Source organism: Malaya genurostris, chromosome 1 (genome assembly GCF_030247185.1).
Source record: "Malaya genurostris strain Urasoe2022 chromosome 1, Malgen_1.1, whole genome shotgun sequence".
Lineage (NCBI taxonomy): Eukaryota > Metazoa > Arthropoda > Insecta > Diptera > Culicidae > Malaya > Malaya genurostris.
In genome coordinates this window covers 128,736,687-128,762,761 of record NC_080570.1, presented here as the reverse complement: position 1 = coordinate 128,762,761, position 26,075 = coordinate 128,736,687, and the positions used below count along the sequence as shown (strand labels likewise).

Below are 26,075 nucleotides of genomic sequence, written 5' to 3'. Positions count from 1 at the left end.
CTGGAGTTGGAATTGATTCGGAATTCATTATGATTTCCACATGAAATTCCGAATGAAAATTTCTCGCCGATTCGGAATTGATTCGGAATCCATTCGGAATTGATTCGGAATCCATTCGGATCTGATAATGTGGGATGCTGTTCAACAAACGCTAAACGACCAACAAAATGGATTGACGAAAATATTGTCAAAAAATCAAAACTGCTCATCAATCCTACAATACTTTCTCTTCAGAGAAGAAACAGTTACTTATGTACAATGACCTCTTCTCTCTATGTTTCAATATTCAGTTGCAATATTTAAAGCTCCAAACGCTTGATTTTTTCGAAAAACGCGGACGCATGTTACCAAGCCAATTGGATCCAACGTATTGGATCATTGAAGGACCACCGTTGAACGTTTTTTCTAAGAGGGCGAATACGAGAGGGCGAATACGAGATAAAATAAATTAAGGTAAATCAAGCCACGGAAAACGAATTCTCGATTAATTTTTCAAAAGGGCGTACAAGCAAGTGACAGTTTCTCTTTGTTTACTTTCTCTTCTATTAATTACCAAGCGGTTTCCACGTTTATCTCTCAACTCTTTGCATGAAATGATACCCGAAACTTTCGACTTTCAAACAGGAGGAAATCTTTTTAATCACATCACAATAATCGAAAGAAAGAGTGATTAAAGAGAAACTGTCACTTGCTTATACGCCCTAATGAAAAATCAACCGAGAATTACAAAACAGAATTTACAATCGAATATTGAAAATAGCATTGAATCGTGGCAGAAATATACTGACTAGAAGTAAATAGTGGTTCTCCGGACGATCAGTTATCTCAAAACGCGCGATATATGCACGTCTCGTCTACTACCGTCTGTCAGTTTTCGGCCAGTCTATAATAATTTGAGTGCTTTTAAGCGAAAAAACAACACATATCTGTCATCATTCCGATCGAAGCTAACGTTAATGCTAACGCTACGTAGCACTCAGCATAACTAAATTAACGCTACCGTGCCCGTTGCATATATCTATACATTTTTATATTTATATTGACTTCAATGAGTTCCCGCAGCACGCACACATTGACGATTGAGTTCAAATTTGCATGCATGCTTTTCCGCGACGGCTGCTCTCTATCTATGCTTGTATGTGTGTTATTGTACGGGCTGCTATTCTCTGCGGCCGCAGTCGCACGTTGAAAAAAAAAGGTTTTCTCGCCCTTTCGATGCGATGATAGTTCTTCATCGTTGTCGTCGTCGTCATCGCCGTCGTCGCTGCCTACGTCGTTGTGGAGCTTTTAGTCATCCTTCGTCGTTCGTTCGTGGTTGGTTGATGGACTGCTTTTCAATGTTCAAGTTTACTTTCTCGCGGTTTGTGATAGAATGTTTTTCTGTATCATAGGCTACTTTCTGAAATAGATTGATCATTTTAGACTTTACGGCATTGTGACAAGGAAGTAGCGCACCTGTAATCCAGTTTGCTGTTTTTGTGCGTTAGGCTAAGCTCGCAATTAGCACTCAATAAACGAACGAGAATAAAACCAGTTGTGTGAGTCTCGTCGTCATCATTAACGGAGTTGAAGATACTAGAATGCATCATCGGATCTGTCAGTAGGTGTAATTCAATTATTGTGCAGAATAGCAAAGTGTTAGCTTCGCATAACACGGAATTCAATTCAATCAAAACAGTGTTCGTGTTCTTATTTACTCGCAAATGTGACATGAATAAAGTGTTGAAGTGTATATTGATTGCGGAATTGCGAGTTCAACTCAACGTCGTGCCACCTCGCGCCCCACCTGTGCAGTGCGGTGAAAAATGGTAGTGAAACAAGTTAATTATTCTGGCCGAGTTGGAGCATAGATTCTGTTGATGCTATTGTTTTGCGTCGTGAAAGTGGGAGCCGTCGACATCGTCTCGCCGCCGTTGTCTTCGTAAGTGGAACAATTGAATGAAAATGAGAGAGATCCAAGCCGAACGCGAATCGGCCGAAACACTGCTGCTGTACTGTTTTGGGAAGGGACGGACCCGAGAAAAAAAAACAGTTTAACTCGCAGGCCTAACTTTTTTTATATATACCTACGCTAGTTTGCATTTAATTACTTTAGTTTTGTTCATGCGAAATGTACTCAAACTCAAAAAATGAACTTCCGACTTTAGTCCAATGAAAATTACTTCAGGAATTTGTTGATTTAACTTGTTGATGAAATGTTTCATATTGTGAGTAAATATTCTCACAATTTTCAAATTTCAACCCGTCCGTAGTTCAAAGACTAAAAGGTGCTGACGTAGCCAACCAGATGTCGTATGTTCGAGTCTTAACTTGCAACGATTATTTTTGTTACTAAGATCGAAGCACTAGCCATGTAATCGTAAAGTTCAAAATCATAATGTAGTATCCTGACTTTATTTTGTTACAAACTTTTCATATCAGTTAAATATGAAATGATTGTTTTGTGACATAGCAAAATTATAGTGCAGAATCTTTCGTAATTAAATTCGTATGTAAATGTATAAAATTGGGTATGTTATGCATCGTTGTATTTCGAAAAAAAATATAACAAAATTGTTCCAAAACAGAAAACTAGAATTTATTTGGAAGATCATTAGAAATATATATTTTCGCTGGATTTTTTTTGCCTAAGTTAACATCTTTGAATGAAGGGAGTGGCATCTGAGGACTGGAACTGTATTATGTACCTGAATTCTGGAATATAATTCTCTATCTGGATACTAAAAATATATTAATGTTCTGACCAGAATCCAAGTTCAGATTGAAGTTCTAGAACTCAGCTTCAGGACATGGAATGCAGTTCGAGAATTCAGACACAGGCTTTGGTACAGAAACAATTTTAAAATTCAGTTCCAATATCCTGAACGTGAACTCTGGAACTAGAACTAAATTATGGACCTAAATTTCGAAGCTGTGATTGCATTCTACAACTAAAACATTTCTTTTTGTTTGTATTTACGTCATCCGGTTATGTCTCTGACATCATCCATCCATCCTTTTCTGTCGTTCATTGCCAATAATTGAGCTTTCGGTTTTCTTCACAATTAGAGCATGAAAATTCATATGTGGTTTTATTTATTGGAAAGACGTTCTTTAAATGCGAATTACTAAAATTTAAGTATCGTACACACTTAAAACCATTTCTTGAGCTCGGCATAATAAAATGCCGAAACTGATCAGCAACACGTACATTTGCTGATTGCTCAGTAATCAATACGCATGTTTCTGAACTTCGTTAAATTCATTCACTGATATTTCGGTAAAATGATTCACTTTGCCGAAATTTGGCATAATTGCTTGCTGAATTTATCAGTAAACAACAGATATGCCGAAATCAGCAGAGACGTTTGCCGAGATTTCGGAATATGCGCTAGCTGTTGCCGAGATTCAGCACGACAGCTGTCATTTATTGCCACGTTACATTTTCGCTACGCATTGTGCGATTATTTTCTGATGAAATTCTCGAGTGAAAAAATGGATAATCTTCGAAGAAGCGTGGAACCACTTACAAGTAAAAATATTGAATAAATATAGTGACATGTTTCGCTTTATAAAAAGCGACTTTATCAGAGCACTCGCGATTATAAGGGAAAAGCACCCAACACGGGGCTCAAAGCGTCCTCGAGACAAAACTTTGGAGGATAAGCGAAAAAATAATCCCATGCATGGAATAATGCAATAGATCAAAGTAAGTAACAATACCGTATATGCATCATTAAATATTGAACATTTTTGTAAGCCAAAAATCAATATATATTTTTATTTTCATATTTCCAGCTCGACTCAAGGTGGTCGCATCTGGAAACGCCGCTTTTTTTATGCTACATGTTTTCAGGTAGAGGCTTTCAGCACAACTGGCAACAAATTTGTAAGCCTCCTTTAAGTATTAATAAAATGAATTTTTGATCCTGAATGGCGTGTTTATAATGTTGAGAAATTACAAACAAAATTAATTGACTAGATTTTTAATTACTGATGATTCGGTAATTTATTTTTTTCATTTTTTCGTTTTATTGGATTGCCGAATATTCAGTGAACGTTTCACTGAGCAAACAGTAAATCTTATGCTGACGATTTCGGCAATATTTGACGTTTGTCAAATTTTAAGGTGCCGAGACGCTCAGTAATTTTATTTTTGCCGAGATGATTGCTGATTACTCGGCTGTGCGAATCTCGGCATTTTTTTGCCGAGACTCAGCTAAAAAATTTAAGTGTGTATATCCAAATGACAATTTTTGTTCCACTTGGATGTCTATTAACTGTGATATAACATAATATAAAATAATATAATATACTATAATATAATATGATAGAATATAATATAGTATAGTATAATATAATATAATATAATACAATATGATATAATATAATGAAATATAACATAATGTAATATAATTCAATTCAATATATAATAAATAATGTAATAAACAACAGAATCATAAGTTGCAATACACTATGATAAATACTGCACCTTAGGATGGGCTTTAACTTATTAGCCATTTCGCACCCTCTCATTCTGCTACTAACGCAGAAGGCGATAGCACCCAGTCGACGCCCTTCTATTGACTAAGTGTCAGCTCGGGGAGGCATGAGATAGGAACTTGTGAGGACTTAGTTATCTCACCATTTGACGACCGGCTCCGGATTATCGGAAATAGTGCTCAAAACTCTGAAACATTTTCTCAGAGACGGCATTTCAGCTTAGGCTCAAATGAAAGGATTGCTGTTGGATTTCATCCGAATTCGTCTTCCTGTTCCGAAATTACAGGGTGATTAGTATTTAAAATTTCATACCATCATTGAGAGCGACGATGCAAAAACGTAATAAAAATTCTGAAATTCCTATTTTCCAAATACGGAAATAGCCGGAAATAGTAATAAAAACTCCGAAAACGAAACTTCTTTCATCTATTTTATTTATTTATTCAGGTCGTTTATTCAGAGCTGGCTTTAACCTAACTTCTTTCATTTTCTCAGAGGCGCCCAAACCGATTTTCGCAAACTTAGGCTCAAATTAAAGGTTGCTATTGAACTTTATTCGGATCCAACTTCCGAGTCAAAACGATAATGTAAAAAAAATTCTTTAATATTTGGCTCAAAACTGGTTACAAATTAAAAAAGTTATGTTAGTTTATACCCAAACTTACTTTTTTTTTATTCAATAATCTATGAAAAGTTTTTTGAAAAATCCATTAGCAATATTTAAATAAAGCGTATGCCATCACTGTGAAACCGACTTTGGGACCGAGACCCGGAGGGCAGAGTGTTATATACCATTTGCATCGGTTCGTCGAGATCTCAAAGTGTCAAAGAGATGGCTGAACCGATTGTAACGAACTTGGATTTAAATGAAAAATCTTACAATCCCATGGAACTGTATATTATAATCTTTGTACGACAGATACAGCTTCGGAATTACAGGGTTTCAGACAACAAAAAATCAATTTTACAAATATTTTTATATACATGAATAAAGTCCTTTGAACTAGTCATATAATTCTCAAATGATGCGTGTTTTGTTAGTTGATTACCAAAAAAACTTGATTTCCGATATATCGGTTTCCAGTTTCCGGTTCCGTAAAAACCGGAAATGGTAGTCAAATACTTTAAAACAGAGCTCACTTTATTTTCTCAAAGATAGCATGCTCGCTTAAGTTAAACCGAAAAGCTTTACGGACTTTTAGGTTGCTGCTGTATTTCATCTGAATCCGACTACCGGTTTCGGAGTTACTGGGTGAAGTGTGTTCAAAATATTATTTAGAGCGAAAATGCAAAAAATACGGAAAAAATCTTTTAAATTTGGTCCAAAACAGGTTGCAAAAAAAAGGTTATGCCAGTCTATGCCCAAACAAACTATCTTGTTTTTTTTATTTAGTATTCGATGAGAAGTTCTATGAAAAATCCCTTAGTAATATTTATGAAAATATGAGTAATATGAGAAAGGCATCATTGCACCACTAGGTGGATGAAACAGGGTGGCTGAAATGTTCCGTTCTGAAAAATTTATCACGATACAACCTGTTTCAAAGAAGTTTTGCTCGATGGGAACCGGGAACTGAAAATTAATTTTGGAAACCCGCTTCGATGATCCCACGTGGTAAGGTTCGAAAATGTGGAAAGCTTTACAGGCAAAAGTTCTACAAAGAGATTAGTGAAATTCGATTTTGCTGATTGATTCGCCAGATTGCTTAGAATATGGCAAGGAATTTGCAGCTGCAGACGAAAACACCTGGATTTTACGACAAACAAGATTATGGATACCCAAATGTACTTGCAGGAGTACCTGAAAGAGTTTTCTTCCGTACATTTGAGCTCACAATGACCCTGTAAAATTTTGGCCTGATTTGGCAAGTTGTCACTACAGCGAAGAAGTGACGGTGGTATAGAGATAACGCACAGTGGTCTTAAACTGAAATTTCATACCTTTAATTATTACAACCTCCCGCCGTGCTGTATATCGACGTTCAGTGCTGTATTTTGAAACACCGAAACTTTAATAATAACAGTGCAAAAAAATTGAATAGCTGCATTAAATCAATGTCTTGGTATTGATAAAAAGTGTAGTAGTTCTATAATTTCAAATTAGTCTATGTTTACCTTTATTAACCTTTTTTATTGACTTCGAAACATTTGAAAAAACACTGTAAACATTCTGCAGCGTTATGCATTGGTATCATATATAAAGGGTGATTTTTTAAGAGCTTGAGAACTTTTTTAAACAATAAAACGCATAAAATTTGCAAAATCTCATCGGTTCTATATTTTAAACGTTAGATTGGTACATGACATTTACTTTTTGAAGATAATTTCATCTGCCACAACGTCGAATTTTCAGTGAATGGGCCCTAGAAAAGTTGGCAGAAAATCCGCTTTTTTATCGACAAATTTTGTTCAGCGATGAGGCTCATTTCTGGTTGAATGGCTACGTAAATAAGCAAAATTGCCGCATTTGGAGTGAAGAGCAACCAGAAGCCGTTCAAGAACTGCCCATGCATCCCGAAAAATGCACTGTTTGGTGTGGTTTGTACGCTGGTGGAATCATTGGACCGTATTTTTTCAAAGATGCTGTTGGACGCAACGTTACAGTGAATGGCGATCGCTATCGTTCGATGCTAACAAACTTTTTGTTGCCAAAAATGGAAGAACTGAACTTGGTTGACATGTGGTTTCAACAAGATGGCGCTACATGCCACACAGCTCGCGATTCTATGGCCATTTTGAGGGAAAACTTCGGAGAACAATTCATCTCAAGAAATGGACCGGTAAGTTGGCCACCAAGATCATGCGATTTGACGCCTTTAGACTATTTTTTGTGGGGCTACGTCAAGTCTAAAGTCTACAGAAATAAGCCAGTAACTATTCCAGCTTTGGAAGACAACATTTCCGAAGAAATTCGGGCTATTCCGGCCGAAATGCTCGAAAAAGTTGCCCAAAATTGGACTTTCCGAATGGACCACCTAAGACGCAGCCGCGGTCAACATTTAAATGAAATTATCTTCAAAAAGTAAATGTCATGTACCAATCTAACGTTTAAAATAAAGAACCGATGAGATTTTGCAAATTTTATGCGTTTTATTGTTTAAAAAAGTTCTCAAGCTCTTAAAAAATCACCCTTTACATGTCAAGTGGAATTGTGAAAACACTTTAATGATAGAAGTGATAAAGTAATATTATCTGCGAACAAAAAATGTTCCAGGTGAAAGGTGCGAATTACGAAACCAGAGAGTCACGACTCATGGGTTCAAATCTAAATAAATATAGTAATAATACGTCTTAAACAGCATTAATTGTGATCTTCATTCATCCATGTTGAATATCAAATATCTTTTTCAATATTTGAATTTCATTCGTAACTGCTTATTTAAGCACTCTTATTGCATTGTGACATTTATACTCTACAGTTGAAATTGTTACCATCGATAAAGTAGACATTTTTATTATCGCTACTTCAATAATGTGCAATTCCTGCTTGACCTGTCAGATCTTAGAAGAGTCTAATAATCGTCCTTTTCAGCTTTATAATAGCATTGTAAAAACATGTATAGCTCCACAGCATTTAATCAATTTTTTTACGCGAAATTTTAAAGCTGAAATAATATTGAGTTATAATGCGTCGTGGTTACTTGGGTATGGCGTATTGACGCGGTCTTATGGAAATGGTTGATGTTTCAGTACATGTGTAAAGAAAGATTTAGAAAAAATAACTTTTCACTGGCAGTCGGAAGAGAGTTTTCGTGTTCGACTAGCCGGCCGGTGTCAGTAGCATAGTGTGGTGAAGAACTACACTTGTTACACGACCATACTTGGGGACTCGAATTCAGTGTTCGACCCCCTCAAGTAGAAGGTAAACTAGAATCAAGGATGGCTTTTATCGTATCAAAGAACGCTCACTGGCAACTCTTCACACGATTGAACCAGTGCCATCAAAGAGAGACGGATATCATCGCAACAACAAAAGCCCGACATGGCTCATTTAACATAGAATCGACACCAGTGCGAGAGCGAATTTCTCTCGATGAAATTTCTGAAAATCAAAGGTTAGCACGCTGCTGGTGGGGATCCTCTCTGAAGAAACAAACGGTTGCTTATTATCGTTTCGCGATCCGATTCTGTATGGGCAGTAGATAATTGCGATAGAATCATTTTACTATTGCCGCTTATTCTAACTAACAGTTCGACTGAAAAGTTCGTATCGTTTAATAGAAACACACATTTTTTTGCCAAAATTCGTTTTTATTATTCAACATAATTGCCATCAGAGGCGATACAGCGATTATAGCGATCTTCCAACTTTTCGATATCATTTTTGTAGTACGATTTGTCCTTTGCCTCAAAATAGGCCTCAGTTTCAGCGATTACCTCTTCATTGCTTCTATTTTTTTTACCAGCGAGCATTTCTCTTGAGGTCTGAGAACAGGAAAAAGTCACTGGGGGCCAAATCTGGAGAATACGGTGAATGAGGGAGTAATTCGAAGCACAATTCGTTCAATTTCAGCATGGTTTTCATCGACTTGTGACACGGTGCATTGTCTTGATGAAACAAAACTTTTTTCTTCTTCAAATGAGGCCGTTTTTTGAAATTTCGTCTTTCAAACGCTCTAATAACGCTACATAATAGTTACTGTTGATGGTTTTTCCCTTTTCCAGGTAGTCGATGAAAATTATACCATGCGAATCCCAAAATACAGACGCCATACCCTTACCGGCCAATTGTTGAGTCTTTCCACGCTTTGGGTTCGGTTCATCGCGTGCAGTCCACTCAGCTGACTGTCGATTGGACTCCGGAGTGAAATGATGGAGCCATGTTTCGTCCATTGTTATATATCGACGAGAAAAATCGGTTTTATTTCGATATAACAGCTCCAAACACTGCTCAGAATCATCAATTCGTTGTTGTTTTTGATCGATTGTGAGCTCACGCGGCACCCATTTTGCATAAAGCTTTCTCATATCCAAATATTCGTGAATAATATGTCCAACACGTTCCTTTGATATCTTTAGGGTGTCAGCTATCTCGATCAACTTCACTTTACGGTCATTGAAAATCATTTTTTGGATTTTTTTCACGTTTTCATCGGTAACAGCCTCTTTTGGACGTCCACTGCGTTCATCGTTTTCGGTGCTCATATGACCAGTACGAAATTTTGCAAACCACTTACGAATTGTTGCTTTGCCCGGTGCAGAGTCTGGATAACACTCATCAAGCCATTTTTTGGTATCGGCGGCACTTTTTTTCATCAAAAAGTAGTGTTTCATCAACACACGAAATTCCTTTTTTTCCATTTTTTTTCACAATAACAAAAGTAGCTTCACTCAAAATGCAATATCTCACAAACTAATAATCAGACAGCTGTCAAATTTACACGTACCTTTAGAAGGTTGGTACTAACTGAAAATGGTATGGATTTAATTCTAGTGGCGCCCTCTCATAGAAACGATACGAACTTTTCAGCCGATCTGTTATGTGCATAGAACCTTTGTATAAGTTGTGTCTATGAAAATGTCTGTGAATGCTCCACACAAGGGTTTTGAAATATTGCAACCTAGTATGAGAATCAAGAATAATTGTCAACTTGCGATTCTCTCTTGGGAAATTCCACACAGCAACGATTATTAAAGGCTATCCGCATTAGGCCAATCCGACCGATCCGAGTTCTCCGGCGTCTACTTTTTTCTGTTTCGGCTACGGCTGTGATGCACATGCAGCTGTGTGCATGTGAAGCTCAGCCATAGACGAAGCAGAAAAAAAGTTAACACCGGAGAGCTCGGATCGGCCTAATGCGAATAGCCTTTTATCAGACTGTCATTTTTTAGGGGCCGTGAAATACTCAGAGTATGAAGTGGAGCGAAGAAATGTAGAAAAATTCTCTCGCGGTTCATGCATTGAGAGACTCGAGTTATTGTAGCATCTTCTACCGGATTGAAAATGTTGCATACAAAATAGATAGCAATATAGCAGCTTCTGTCAAATTTTCGGCAATCACCAACACTGACTAGAATTCATTTATTTCTTCGGATCATGCTTATATGAGCCTGCCTAAACTAGCTTTTTCGTTCTAAATTTATAACTGATACAATCTAGAATACCTTGCAGATTTCATCAAAACGAATGCGGAATATCTTTTTCGCTATTTTTCCTTTGAAGTGCAATAAATGACCTTCATTTTGAGTATTCTTTATTGTTATTTAGTTAACATGGTTCCGAGTTAGGCAAGTTTTTTTACCTTCATATGTTAAATGACTCAAAATTTATAATGATGTTTGACCGATGGCCAATTTCTGCACCAAACATCACAAATACACACTTATTTCATATTGGAATGTTATTTCATACGGCATACAAATCACGTTTTTGATGCTGTTGTTGAAGTAAAGACCTTTCATCCTTATTGTATAAGGTACAATACAAAAGATAAAACGACAGAAACCATTTTCAAGTTATTATTAACTATCATTATCATTAGAATATTTCTGTATAAAATGTTCAAAACGACGTATGTAACAATGAGAGATTCTCTTTGTTTACTTTCTCTTTTGATTATTACGGCACTTAGCAATCCTCCTCTCCAATCATTTACCGATAATAATAACTAAAGCTATCATCTTTTAATTTGCTCTGGAGAAATTACCGAAAAAAGCAGGAATATTTCGCAATAATCGAAAGAGAAAGTAAACAAAGAGAATCTCTCAATGTTACATACGTCGTTTTGAACATTTTATACAGAAATATTCTAATGATAATGATAGTTAATAATAACTTGAAAATGGTTTCTGTCGTTTTATCTTTTGTATTGTACCTACCTGAAAATCGAGAACGTAGGAACGATCGAACTTACATTTGCATGTCATCGTTTCATTGTTTACGAATCATAAGACAATATTTATGCTGACCAAAATCTGTTCTCATCTTCTACTCGGGTTGGCCCTGGGCCCACTGCCACAGTATGCAACTCACCGTTTTGCGGGACGGATCGGGACGGGTTTGGAAGCGAAGCGCATCGGCACAGTGTAATGTGTGCAGTGTGGAGAAGACGACACACGAGCAGCACAGTGCCAGAGCTGCAGCCACGGAGGAGGTCGGAAAATCGATTCCGTATGTCTGGCAAATTGGCCTCCGGGAAGAACACCGTACACTCTCCTCTGTGTGTGTGTTCATATAAATATTGAGTGCACGCGACCAAGCTTAGCTTAGATTTTAAAGTGCTATCCTTTTCTTTTTACTCCACAGATCGGAAACCGAAACCGGAGCACCAGCAAAGGAGTGGTTGGTGAATCTCTCGGCTCGCTGGTTTAGAGGTATATGCTGACAGAGTGCGCATAAATATCGAGGGCGTATGGAGAGTCGAGAAGGCCGACTCCGCCGAAGGGAACCAAAGTGCAAAAGAGAGTAGTAGTGAATGCATTTCATCTACTACACGCGGAGAACTCGAGAAACGAACAACGACGACTTAACTAACAGAGTACAGAGGGAAAATAAAAAAGAAGTTGCTCATTTGAAGTGCTCTCGAAGCAAACATCAACCATCGTGTGTTGGCCGTGGTCTCGAAACCGAGGTGTGCTTAGTACTGTGATAAAATTTCACACTTGCAGGAGGATATCGGAAGAATGATGGTGCCGCCAGTAGAACAGTGCTTCCAAAGTGGTATCGATTCCAGCCTTGTGGTTGACCAGTGACCAGTTGTGAAACGATTTCTGATTTCATTTTTTGTCGACCAGACCGGACCGGCTCGCGGAGGCACCGAGCGTGAATTTGCATATTTCAACTGGGGCTCTGGGGCAGAAATCGCGAGACAGAAATGAAACGTGTATGAAATTGCCGTTCCAGGAATTTGAAACGCGAAAGCAGCTAGTCAGTCAGGCCAGGCCAGGCCTATCCTATCCAGAAATACCCACCTCCTAAATGCTTGTGTTTGCGTGTTTTCAGTTTTGCTTCGCGGAATAGTTTCGTCTGATGTGCGTTCTGAGTGCGTGTCTGTCCGGTTTCGGTGTGCCGGCTCATTGTTGATTGATTCCACTGTGGGGAAACGATTTGTTTACAATCTAAAAAGTATGATTTAATAATCGAAACGAGTCTGCTTGGTCCACACAGGGTTCGCGGTAGTTACAGTGAAGGATAAGTGAATTGAAGAAAAAAAATATATCATAAATAAAAAAAAACGGTGAAAATAAACCATGAGTGTGTTCAGTGATTTCCAGAGAATGTGGGTTCAACGGTTTCCGCAAAGTTCACTCTCGGACGCCTGGGAACAGGACGTCCGTGCCAGTTTGGCTCGGCACAAGCAGAAAATTGCCGAGCTCAGCAAGGAGCTGGAGCAGGAGACGCTGTATGTGGAATATCTGGAGCGATTGCTGGGCGATGTGGAGAAATATCGCGATGCCGGTGGTGATCCATCGGCACTGTTCGAGGCCAACTCGCCGGCTTCGGCTGCCAATCTACTGGCCAGCAGCAAGGAACATGACCTAGAAACACCGGGCGGCGGGGAGAACGATGAGGTAGGTGAAGCCGTTGTGTTTTTTTTTTCTTTCTTTCTAGGGCGGGTATTTATTTTTCATTCTACATGGCTTTCATGGCAGGAAAATATTTTCCAGTGTATATTTTGAGTAAGGCTGACAAATTGAACCTACCCACATCCAGTTGTTACGGATATATTCAATACTACCAGTGGATTTTTATTTTTAGCTTAACAAAAATAGTCAGTCTACTCTCATTGCAATGATGAACTCCGATTTAACTGAAAATACATTACACTGTAAGAGCTCAAAAAAAGTTTAGTTTCACAATTCCTAAATAGAATCCCTATCATTCGATAAAAAGCAAACTGTCCTAAATTATATCACGATGCTATTATTGTAGCATCAGCATTAGAGACCGCCCGAACCAAAATAATAAGATACCAAATAAATCCTCCTCGCATTCGAAACTATATTTACATACGTCCATAGTTAATCACGGCCGCAAAAAATATCTGCACGGATATAAACTTCTCGCACGCGTCTTAAGCTTAGCGTTTAACCCAAGTAATAATAGATCCATTGATCAAACGTTCCCCGAATAATCGATAACCAGTTTAGTCTAGTTCGATTTTTATTAAGTAGTAAAGGAGATCTCATCAGTATTCTGTTTCTGCAAGCAACTATTATTATTATTATTATTATTATTATTATTATTATTATTATTATTATTATTATTATTATTATTATTATTATTATTATTATTATTATTACTATTATTATCATTATTATTATTATTATTATTATTAATATTATTATTATTATTATTATTATTATTATTATTATTATTATTATTGACATCACTACACAACGTGTACGAAATAGAACAAAGCACGCCTTGTTCGTTTTATGTTTTCTTCTTCTTTCGGTGTTGTATATATGGGGATTTGAAAACTTTAACACTCATCGCCCTGTAACTGCGGAACCAAAGTTTAGAAGGATTTATCAGACAGTTTCATGGATTTGTACCTGTTATTAACCATCGTTCGTGGAAAAACACTAATAAAATTGGTAATTTTCCACTTATCACGCTTTAGATCCGGAACCGGAAGTCGGATCTAGATAAAATGTTCTACAAATTTTTAGGATATTATAAGATCTTTCATTTGAATTTTTGTTTGCGAAAATCGGTTGAGTTGTTCCAGAGATAATTGAGTGTAAACTTTTCTCAAATTTTCACATATTACCATATAACTCCGGAGCCGGAAGTCACATTCAAATGAAATTCAATAGCAAGCTATGGAACCATAATACCTTTTATTTGAATGTTAGTTTGTGAAAATCGGTTCAGTCATCTCTGAAAAACGTGAGTGCATATTTTTTTCATTTTTTTGGTACATATCATCCCGTATCTCCGGAACCGGAAGTCGGATCTCAATGAAATTCAATAGCAGGCTATGGGACTATAAGACCTTTCATTTGAATCTTTGTTTGTGAAAGTGGGTTTAGCCATCTCTGAGAAAAGTGAGTGCATATTTTTGTTACACACACACACACACACACACACACACACACACACAGAGAGAGAGAGAGAGAGAGAGAGATTTGCTCAGTTCGTCGAGCTGAGTCGAATGGTATATGACATTCGGCCTTCCGGGCCTCGGTTAAAAAGTCGATTTTCACAGTTATTGCATAGCCTTTCTATATGAGAAAGGTTAAATAATATAAACACTCACGCATGCAGAGCAATTTTAGATTTTCAGCTTGAATCACACGATTCACTTGTAAATTTTCACACATTCCTTATAAATCTGATAATATAAATCTAATAACACCGACAATTATATGCAGATGGCGCTTTGATCGGTTGACATTCTTCAATCTTAAACAGTAAATTCGCAGTTTTCGTCGGTTGAACACTTTTTAGATTCTCAAATCAGCAACTTTTAGTACTGTTCACTAATCAACGCACACTTGCCCCAACCAGGGATGCCAGGTCATTTTTTCAAAAATCTGTGATCAAGCCAAAAACCTGTCTGTAAAAATCTTTGCCTGTTTCCCGTACCAGCAGATCGAAATCAATTTGGTAAGCAAAAAAAGAGGTGATCGAAATCATTTTGGTGAGCAAAAAAAAAAGGTCTCACTACCAACACGCTCTGTACCTTTTTTCCTCAACCGCTCTGTACTTTTTGGTGCTAAACTGTGCTCGATTTCAAAAATCTGAAAATCTATGATTGATTCCAGAATCTGTGGAAATCTGTGATTATTTTCAGAAATCTGTGAAAATCTGTACCATTTTTAAAATCTGTGCAGAAAATTGAAAATCTGTGAAACACAGATTAATCTTTGAACCTGGCATCCCTGGCCACAGCTGCACTATCTTTCAAAATAATTGTTTCGACCTATTACTTGACTACACATACACAGTGAAATTAGACTTTTTTGAGAGCAACATTTAGGCACATCATTTGACAGCTAACGGTTTACGTGTTTACGTATTAGTTCTAATTTGAATATGTGATATTGGAAATGTTAACAAACAACCGGTACATGCCAAACATGAACTCTATTCAAAATCAAAATTTGGAAAATGGGACAAATGAACACGTTAAAGAGATAGTTTGAATGTTCGAGTTCAGTCTCTGAGTTGTATTTGTCGCAAATTTGTACTTCCGCAATACCTTTTTTTTCAAATCTGTGTTGCTGTATCTGAAGCTGATGAAAAACTTTCTGGCTGAATCTAGCAGTAAAATTTTTTCAGACAAAAAGAAAATTTTCAGGACTCAATAACCACAACTGATTGGCTCAAGTGGCACGTTTTCCTAGTTATTTGGAGATTTGTGCCTTGCCGTGGCTTCTCATCATGTTTCTGGTGGGAAGGAAAGGATAAAAGGAACATGGAAGGGAAATGTGAAGTGGGTGAGGGGAGAAAACAGCACAAAACAAAAAGAAATAAATCGTTCTGCATCCACGAAAGTATGCTAAACGATCTGCAGGTGTCAAAATCAGTGACGTCTCGTGACGAAATTTACGCCTTATGCACTGCTTATGTAGTATGAAATCAGTTGTAACATTTCGTTGCAAACGAAGACTAACGATTGAGGAATGGATATTCGCTTGTGTTTTACAATACAATGAAGTAATCATATACTTTTGAATAGGATTTTTTATTAAACTTATTACGCATCATCGATACAATAGAAGAATTCGGCGCACTGCACATCTAGAAAATCTGTCAATAACTTTATCAAAAAAACGCTTTGACGTTTTAAGTGAGACAGCAATTTATTTTCTACTGCCATAAGCATGAGACAATGAATCCTCTCCTAACGGTATTCATACAAGTTCTCACAGAGCCAAACAACAAATCTCAGAGCTGAACTCTGTAATTCGTTGAATCTGTACTGCAACTCATGTGCACGGAAAATACACTAACACAGCGACAAGAAATACTTGAAATTGTGAGTTAGATGTATATGAGATGTGTGTAAAAATACACAATTTCGGTTAACAAGGCAAAGAGCTCGAGTTTAGAATGTCACGTACTGCCAACGGCAATGCGCTAGCAGCTCAGGGTGATTTTTTGCGTATTGTGCTGTGGACAAAGTCTCTCATTATTTGATAAATTGAATGTGCAGTGCACGAGGTCCACATTGGGACCCCGAGACGCCACTGGCCAAAATGCACATTTAATAAAACCTTCAACCCCCGAGAGGATTTAGAGATTTTACAAAAAGCGATTCGCAATATGTATGAGCAATGTAAATTCGGCACCCCATAAGGGATGCCCAACAATCTGCTAAAGCCCTTTTAGGATCAATATAGGAAAAATTTATTCACTCCAGGATGAACGATGAACCCCTCTGACTATAGCCCCTTACCACATTGGATGAGAAAAGATAGATTATCCTTCAATTTTAGTTCGCCATACACAGATTTAATCATGTATGGAGAACCGAACCCGGATACATAGTTGCGTCGATGCGAGATAGTTACATATCAGATGCTATGATGTACAAAAAATAAACTCGTCCGAGATAGTTGATGACTAACAATTTCCAGCATACGAATTTTCAACGGCAAGTGAAATCCCAACTGCATCATTTATCCTATGGAGACCTATGGACATTATACGAGACAACAGTTACATCATTCTGCATTTGAAACTCTCATTTGATACTTACCAAAAGCTATTTGCTTTTCAGATCCAATAAACGATCCGGAATCGTCAGTGTTCAAGAGAGATAAGAAAGATTATGTAGGATATCACACTTCGCTAAGGACTGTATGAGATCAAATAAAAAGAAAAGAATTTTATGTTGAAGGATTTAGCTCCACTGGAATTCATATAATATGAAGAATTTGAAGTTATCGCTCAGCGAAGACCGGTTATACGGTGAATATGCCGAAAATCAGTCAGTCGAACTGTGACACGGAGTTTTCAGCTCCGCAAGGACAAAGCCCACAAATGTTCCGTTTACGACTACAATTGTTAGGCTCCTGCAGTCATTCAGTCATCGGCACGGAAATACACCTTGACTTACGAGCCCTCGTTTTAGTGGCCTTTTACGACATGGAACAGGAAACCGGTGGATCAATTCTTGGTAGAAAATAATTCCGCCGGATTCCACACGGCTTACCTGTTTGCTGGACTTATACCATCGGGACAGGTGGACCGTGGTGTAATTCTTCGCCAGTTCAGAATCGGCTATCTAGGCTACTCAGAAAGAGAAGTTGACGTTGAAGAACGATTTCCATTGGTGGGCGAGCAGCCGGTCAAGAAAACTTTTCTCCTTTAAAGGTGCCCATCTTGCTACATATATGAAAAGGTTTTTAATGTGGAACACATTTTTGTTTTCTATATACGGGTGCAAATTAGAAACTCAAGAAAAACACACGTAAAAATGTGGTCAGGTTTTGAACAATTACAGCTCAGTCAATTTCGTATCAATTATTAATATTATGTCACAATTTAATTGGAAATATTTCTACGTAATGATTTGAATGTTCATAGCCATGTATTTTTAATTGTGTATCATTGAAATGTTGATTAATAGCTAGCACTGTCCTATTTTGTCTGCAAAAAATCTCCGGCATACCGGATTTCCCTGCCATAGTCGACGGTTTTGAAGGAGTAAGCAATATATCGAAAGGAAAGCAGCGTTCTGATTGGTCAATCGATGCAAAAGCGAAGCTGTTGGCAGCACGCGAAGCTATAAATAGAAGCAAAATTATAGCTAACGTTTCAGTCCTACACGTAGCTTGCTAGAGGTAGGTTGTTGCTAGACAGCAAGACAAAAAGTGCCATAAAACGGTTTGAAGCTTTAATTGATATGCTCTAATCTTGTGTCATGCAAGCTCGGATGAAATTCCATGTTATGTCGTTTCGCCTGAGAAATTGACAACTACCCCAGGGTAAATTTGGAGTGCATAAGATTATTTTCCAATTTATTTATTTATTTATTTATTTATTTGGAGCAGGGAAAAGCCCGGTGGAGATGAAATTTATCAATATCTCTCTCTCCAACAGGCATAAAACCTCCTCATCATTTGTATCAACAGATTACAATGATCCAACAGATACATTTAGGCCTAACACTACAATTAAAACTAAATTTATAACTTTATAGCTAGTTCATGACACCAAGTATAGCAGTATTAGTACTCTTACTTAGAAGGTGAGAGAGAGGAGAAAAGTGGTTGGATAAATTGAAATCAAGGGTTGGTGGAGGGGGTGCTAAACGAGCGAAAACGAACAACGGGGTTGAAACCAGCATTTAGATCTAATTAGTTATCAAAAAGATGGTGGAAGATAGAAAAAAAACGACGAGGTTAGAATCGACCTGTAGATCTAATTAGTGATCAAAATGGATGGTGGAAGACAGAAAAAAGAGGAAATAACGACCAGGTTAATTTAGGCGAGCGAATCTAGTTAGTTTCAAATGAAGATGATGGAGAGACGGAATGGGGGTTGAATGAAAATAAAATATTAACGGTTCCATACAAATCCTAATCTGACAGGTGACAATCATCTTATCTTATCTTGTGCTATTACTAACCTAATCAAAAACTTCAACGCTAACGTTAGCCATGTATGTTTAAACGGTATTCGAATAGTAAAACTAATAAAGTTAGCTGGAAAAGAACCCAATAAATAGGTTTTTGACAGTATTTCGAGGTAGATGAAGATCGAACTCGTTAGAACAACTGTTGAATAAGCGACACATACTGGAGACTGGTTCATTGAAATCGTAGTTGGTTCTAGCGCGAGGAACTCGGAGAAAAGGATTGAATCGCAAATTACGATATAAATTTATATGAAATGAACTCGATTGATAATAAGAAAAAAGTTTATCGCTTCAACCGAAATCACAGAATGGTTGTAATGGTAGAGAAACGCTATAAAAATAACTGCTTGCATACCAAACTTGAACACAAGTATGGCGAAGAGAAGCTTAAATATCGATATCCGTATCGCAAGTTTAAATATCGATATCCGTATCGTGTACAAACATATAATTGCATACATTTGGGCTATTGGTGTAATTTCGTCGGCTAGAAAACAAATACAAATCACGAAAAATAAAGTCTATATTCTGGGTTCGCGTGTTCTGTTTTGGTTCCTAATAAAGTTCAATCTAAGCAGACTCTTGTGCATTTGCGAATTCAAAAGTGTGACGATTGATAGAACTGTTTGATTGTAGATTATTAGAAATTTTGGTTGCCTTGTTCCACATCAATGGCTCGAACAACCCCATGGGGCTGATCCTTGTAGTTTTTTTTTGTGTAAATCGATTTTTAAAGTCAACTTTTTTCAGTGTGGGACTTGATTTTTGTCGGGATTTTTACCTAAAAATTTAGCTAATTTTGTAAAAAATCACTGGTACTACACTTCGTAGTAATTGTTATTTTTCGACAATAACTATTTGAAAAAAAAAAATGTTTAAAAAAGTTTTACCCTTTTCAAAAGACAGTCTAGATCTATTTTGGAAAAACAAAGTGGCTTTCTGTGACAAAGTCATCATATCCAGAAAGTTTCATTGAAATCTGAAAAAAACGTTACCAACTACGAATATGATTTGACGCGAAACTCGTCCATTCTGAGTTCAATCAGAGGGTATATTATATAGAAAAGTACAGGTGAATAAATTTAGAACAATTTGGTATTTCTACGAGAAATGATTCTCTCTGCCCCGTTTTTTCAAGAGTGGGAATTTTCAACATATGAGATGAACAATAAACAAACCTAGAAACAATGTTTCTTTTTCAGTTCTTTTGAATTTAGTTGTTTGTTGACGAATAGTTAAACAACTTAGGTTAGTTACCTTTGACTTTCAATAGAGAAAAAAACTTCCAGAACAACCATCACCGACCGGGTCGCCTGCAGCGGAATCCAAAAACCCGTTAGCGGGTGGATTAGCACACACAGAAAAAAAAACGAAGGGAAACCATAAAACCATAAATACCCGAACGATTCACTGACACTTCTATACTGTTTGTTCGTTCGTCGTTAGCTGTTTTCATTGCAGTGCAAAGCCTTTTACCTACCTGAATAAAGCTGCGAAGTGGTGATTCCTTCTGTGTTGGCACCCGGCAGCACGTCAAGGTAGGGGAAAAAGGTCACTGCATCATTACCAGAAAATCGGGATACACACCTGTAATCTTTTCCACCTTGCGATTGATTCCAACCGAAGCCGAGCTTTTCGACTGAGCAGTTGTACATACCTGGAACCGAACGACTGGCTGCACTTTGGTGCTTCGGTGTCTCTCCTTTTTTTGTTGTCTCGTCAATCCACCGAGGGATAAATGGTAAACAGCCTACTGATCTGTTTTAAGCCTCACTGGTAGCAGGCAGAGACAGAGACAAACAGGGAAGTCAACGCAGGGTGAAAAGAAAAATCCAATCGACAGATTCATCGGTACCTGTAGCAGGCCATGTTTGTGTATTCAGTTCGCACTTTTTTCAGTCAGTAAACTGCTATCGGTGCAATGAAGCTTTGTTTTGTTTACTGTGGACCTTTTTTTCGCCCATGATTGGGTGATCAGGTATATAACGAGATTACGTCGAGTAGATTCGCTATCGCTTCCCAGCGTGACAATCTAATGAAGTGTTGTTATCTACAAGGTCGAAGCACATTTGCGATTTCGTTTTGACGATTTGTGATATGAAATAGCGTCGGACTGGAGTGTCAAAAAAGTTGGTTGAAGTTTGGGTAAAGATTTAAACTTGGATGAAACTGTATTTTTGTTTTGTTTTATGAAGCTGCCAGGCTTCATAAAACAAACAAAAAATAAATAAATGATAATCTTTGAACAAAAAATATCAAAAGGACCCATTGCAATCAAATTATTGTTTCTTCACGTTGGACTACACATTTGATATTTGATTTTCATGTAGAAAATCATAAGAGAAGTATTCAAAACTTCTACACTCTTGGTTACACTTTTTATAGATTTTTTATATTATTATTATGTATATGTTTTCTGAAGATAATATTTTCCAGTACAATTGAAAGCAGGAAAATGAAAACTCTGTCGACTTTTACAAACCGGAAGCACTACGTTGGACTACGTCTTTCATTACTATACAGCAATTCCAAGAGAAACTGATATACGATCTCTCAGAATTTCTCAATATTTGCAAGAATCGTTCTCCATCGAAAAATATTAAACCCGTATTATTTTATTTTGTCATTAGGGTGACCATTTCCATGTTAGGGTGAAAAAAAACCTGTTTTAATCCACCTAGTGGTGTAATGATGCCTTTCTCATATCAATCATACTACCATATATAATACTGTGATATTCTTCAAAATAATTTTCTTCGATTCTTAAAAGAATAACCGAAATCGGTTTGTTTGACCGTCTACTGATAAAATCTATCAATTGGAAAAGATTTGAGGTCGATTTTGAAATTTTTTTAAGGTTTTTCCCCATTTTCAGTAATGGTATACAATTTTTAAGCCAATTTGTTCTGATGGGACCACAGGACTTTTTATTTGAACCTAAGTTTGTGAAAATCGGTCGCGCCATCTATGAGAAAAGTTAGAACACATATTTTTTTTTGGACATTTTACCCCATAACTCCGGAACCGGAAATCGGATCCAAATAGTATTCAGGAATTTTGTATGGGACCACAAGACCTTTCATTTGAATCTAAGTCGGTTCAGCCATTGAATCTAAATCGGTTCAGCCATCTCTGAGAAAAGTTAGTGCAAAAAAAACGTTACATACACACATACGCACATACACACACATACACATACATACACACACATACACACACAGACATTTTACGTACTCTACGAACTGAGTCGAATGGTATATGACACTCGGCCCTCCGGGCCTCAGTTCAAAAGTCGGTTTTCATAGTGATTGCATAATCTTTCTATATGAGAAAGGCAAAAATCGTTTTTCTTCAAAAAAGACATTTTTTAAAAATCATGACTTTTGAATCACTCGACCGATTCCGATAATTTGTGGATATGCTGTCAATAAATCTTTATAGTTTTTTGGAAAATATATTCGAATTTTGTAAAGTTGAAGTTTTGTGTTTGAAAAAGTCAATTGTATAACTTTTTAACGGTTCTCATGATTGGCGAGCAATGGGCACTATGTCATTTTTTTTTTCTGAAAACTGAAACATTTTTACATAACATATCAAAAAATTAGCGGTGCGTTTTTCTTTGTTTTTGAGGTAAAATTTTTCGAAAATTTCAACTTTTCGTTGTTAATGTGTTTTTCTTCAAAAAAGATTTGTGGATATTTTGTCAAGAAATGTCTGCAGTTTTTGGGAAAAATATGTGAAAAGTACAGAGTTGAAGTTTTGAGTTTTAGAGCGTCATTTGTACACCTTTTTAACAGTTTCCATGGTAGGTAGACCATATATAATTGTATATTTTCCTTTGAAAGCCTAAACATTTTTACATGTTACATCCGAAAACATTTTTTGTTTTTAAGTTAACATTTTTTAACGTTATTTTTTGTTTTCGAGTTTTCATGTCTTCGTTGTTTGCGACCATGCGCCTCCATTTATTTATGGTTATTATAATATGAACACATTCTTACCTCTTTTAGATTGTAAAACAGGCTATATAAAATGCGTTGCCGATGAATGAACACTGAACCTATCTGAAAATGTTTAGTGTGCGTAGAGTGGATGAAATGTAAAAAATGATAAATATTTAGTTTTTGCAAGTTGAAACTTTGTTGATAAGTGGATCTATAGTGGTGATTTATTCGAGCTTTATTCAGTAATTTGTTGAAAAGCTACAAACAAAATCACGTAAAAGGAAATTCCTTTTACAAAAATTGCTTCAGTACTGAATCCGCACAGGAAGCAGTTCTGCTGGGGCACGTTCGCAGTGCGAGTTTCGCTTCAAGCGATTGCGTCATCCAGCTGCTGATCGTTTGCATTGGTGCAAAATGCACCGAAAAGTAAACAATGAAAATTTAATCAGCCTTTTCAAGGGCTATAAATGTTTACAAAAGAACTACAGTCGTCTTTATTGACACGGACTTCCGAAGTTACGCGGTAAATTTTACGCGAATTTCTACAGTTACACAGTATTTTTATGCGTATTTACAAGGATATGTGGTTTTCTTGGTTTTTCTTAGAAACGCATGAAACGTCGCGATCTGGTGTTATCCCGAATGTTTTTTAAGTCATCTCTCAGATAGTCGATTTTTTCCAAAAATTTTTGGGATCACATCAGATCTCGACGTTTCATGCATTTCTAAGACAGTGGATTTTTTTCAAACAAATTTTTGTCGAGATAGCACCATATTTCGAAGTTTCATGATTTTTTGAAGATATTTGGCAATAATAAAAATTTTTCTAATGTTTGCGCTTTTTTACGCAGATTTCCGCAGTTACGAGTTTTTTACACGAATTTCCGAGGTTATGCTGTTTTTGTTTGTGCACTCCTATTGTTCACGTACAAACAACAATCTCAGTGTATTAGAATTACTTATCTATTGAAATATGCAAATCGGAAGTTATCGCAGGCGTATTCTCTCTTTGATCAATACAGCGGTCGAAAGTTTTCTTTACTTAGTGTGTGTGTTTAACCTATCCCAAGCCTCACAGTCTGGCAGCGGTGAACAGAAAAAAGATGTTTCGATGTGTTTTATTTATACATGCAAATAACTTTAATCTTGGACTGTGGGAAGTGTTGACTCCCAGATCGAATTCCGATGACCCATTTCGTATACAGAGCAAATCGTGTTCCATCGACCAGCCCCGCCTAAATGGAATGTTAGCATCAAATAGATTCAAACATGGCATTTTTTCGTCAAATCTTTTACCTTTTATACTCGTCCAGTAGAATATCGGGTCTGATATATGTGTCTGACTACCTCAAAACCGTCGTCCGGGTGCGGAAAAGGCAAGCAAGTATGATGAGTTTTTCTCAATGTTTCCAAAGGTTTTAAAAAAACGTTGTTTTTGAGGTTATCTCATACTGTAGAAAATTTTATCGCGAATTCCTGACCACATTTCCGATAACTTGTAGAAAAAGTTATGTTGCTGGGGTAAATACAACAAGAGATTTTCACAATTTAGTTCTATCCATTCTTGGGTAGATTTTGAAAAGGCGCCCCATAATAAGTCGTATCCACGACAAAAGTTTAATAAAAAAATTTCCATCCAGAAGTATAGCCCTATTTCATTGTATTGAAAAACTCAAGCCGAATATCCAATAATATCAATATTCATTAGATGCCAGATCGATAAAAATGTATCCTATGTGTTTCCTTAAAGGTCATAATATAAGTAAAAATTTAAGAGAAAATTGGAAGGGTGTCATTTTTTAACTTATTTAAATTAATTTTAAAAATACCTTCAAAAAACTCTAAAACATTGCATAACTCTTAAACACCTTAACGTATCAACATACTTCCTCCAGCAAAATAATAGTATCAAATTAGTTCTACAAGTGTTCCATGCATTGTCCTTTTGAAAGTTGAGTCACATAAAAACTACAGCCGAAAATAGATTTTTGGTAAGTCAAAACACTTCCTGAAACCCAAGAGAATCATTAGTTTGTTAAAACGAGTAGAATGTATTTATTCAAACCAAAACTCATTGCGCGTCGTTTTCCTGTTTTTACAGGCTTTTCGGTACACAAGTGGATGAAAAAGAAGAGCCAGTGTCAAAGGCGTCTTGGCACGATGTGGATAAAAATATTTGCATTTTACTAACATGCATCAGCTTGTTGGAATGGTTGTCGAGATCATAAAAATTTCTGTTCATAGATTTATCATGGCCAACTAGTTCGGAATAACCATACTACACAGTATCTCTAATCTCCAGTTGCTCAAACTCAATTGAAGTAGTTATTTTGGTAATAAATTAATTAAAATTGTTCTGCAATTTATTTTCGGCTGTAGTTTTTGTGTGTCTCATTTCTCGAAAGGACAATGTATGGAACATTTGTAGAACTAATTTGATACTTTTTTTTCTGAAGGAAGTATGTTGATACGTTAAAAAGTTTAAGAGTTATGCAATATTTTTGAAATTTTTGAAGGTATTTTTAAGACTAATTTAAATTAGTTAAAAAAATAACACCCTTCCAATTTTCTCTTAAATTTTTACTTATATTATGATCTTTCAGGAACCACATAGGATACATTTTTAGCGATCTGGCATCTAATGAATATTGATATTTGAAGCTTGACTAATTTTTGATGAAAAAACAATCATAACTTTTTACCGGTAGCTCGTATGCAAAAGCTAGGTTGAGCAAAATTGTGCGCAATGATTAGTTCAACAACTCTTCAGAAGACAACTCTTCGGTAGAACGTTGCACAAAAAAATTAGAACAAAAAAGTGATTTTTCTGAAGCCACCCTAGTTTTACTCGGGAAAATTGATGTAACTTCATCCAATGAAGAGCTAGAGAGGTGTTTTTTTTTCAACAAAGTTGCTCAAAATAAAATTTCCTATAGCTTTACTGTACAAAAAAAAATCATTTTTGAGTTCAATTAAGAAAGTTAGATATCAGATTTCAACCTAAATGAGGACCACCGTAGTAACTTTTTTCATCAAAAGGAGCGCCATTTGATTACAAACAACTTTTGTGAAGACACCAACTACAAAAAACTAATATATAATAGTGAAAATA

The 26,075-nt window shown here is 36.6% G+C and overlaps 1 protein-coding gene across 5 annotated transcripts in view; it reads left to right on the top strand.

Moving 5' to 3' along the window:
- Positions 1–1,284: 1,284 nt before the first annotated feature.
- The window catches only part of LOC131425756 (active breakpoint cluster region-related protein), a 144,860-nt gene continuing 120,069 nt past the window's right edge, over positions 1,285–26,075 (top strand). For 3 of the 5 annotated variants that reach the window (XM_058587895.1, XM_058587891.1, XM_058587887.1), the window contains exons 1-2: positions 1,286–1,921; positions 11,729–12,993. In XM_058587895.1, coding sequence (XP_058443878.1) covers positions 12,673–12,993 — 321 coding nt within the window. In that variant the 5' untranslated portion in view covers positions 1,286–1,921; positions 11,729–12,672. Of the gene's footprint in view, positions 1,922–11,728; positions 12,994–26,075 lie in introns of all 5 variants that reach the window. The other 2 variants (XM_058587889.1, XM_058587890.1) reach the window with 2 other exon arrangements.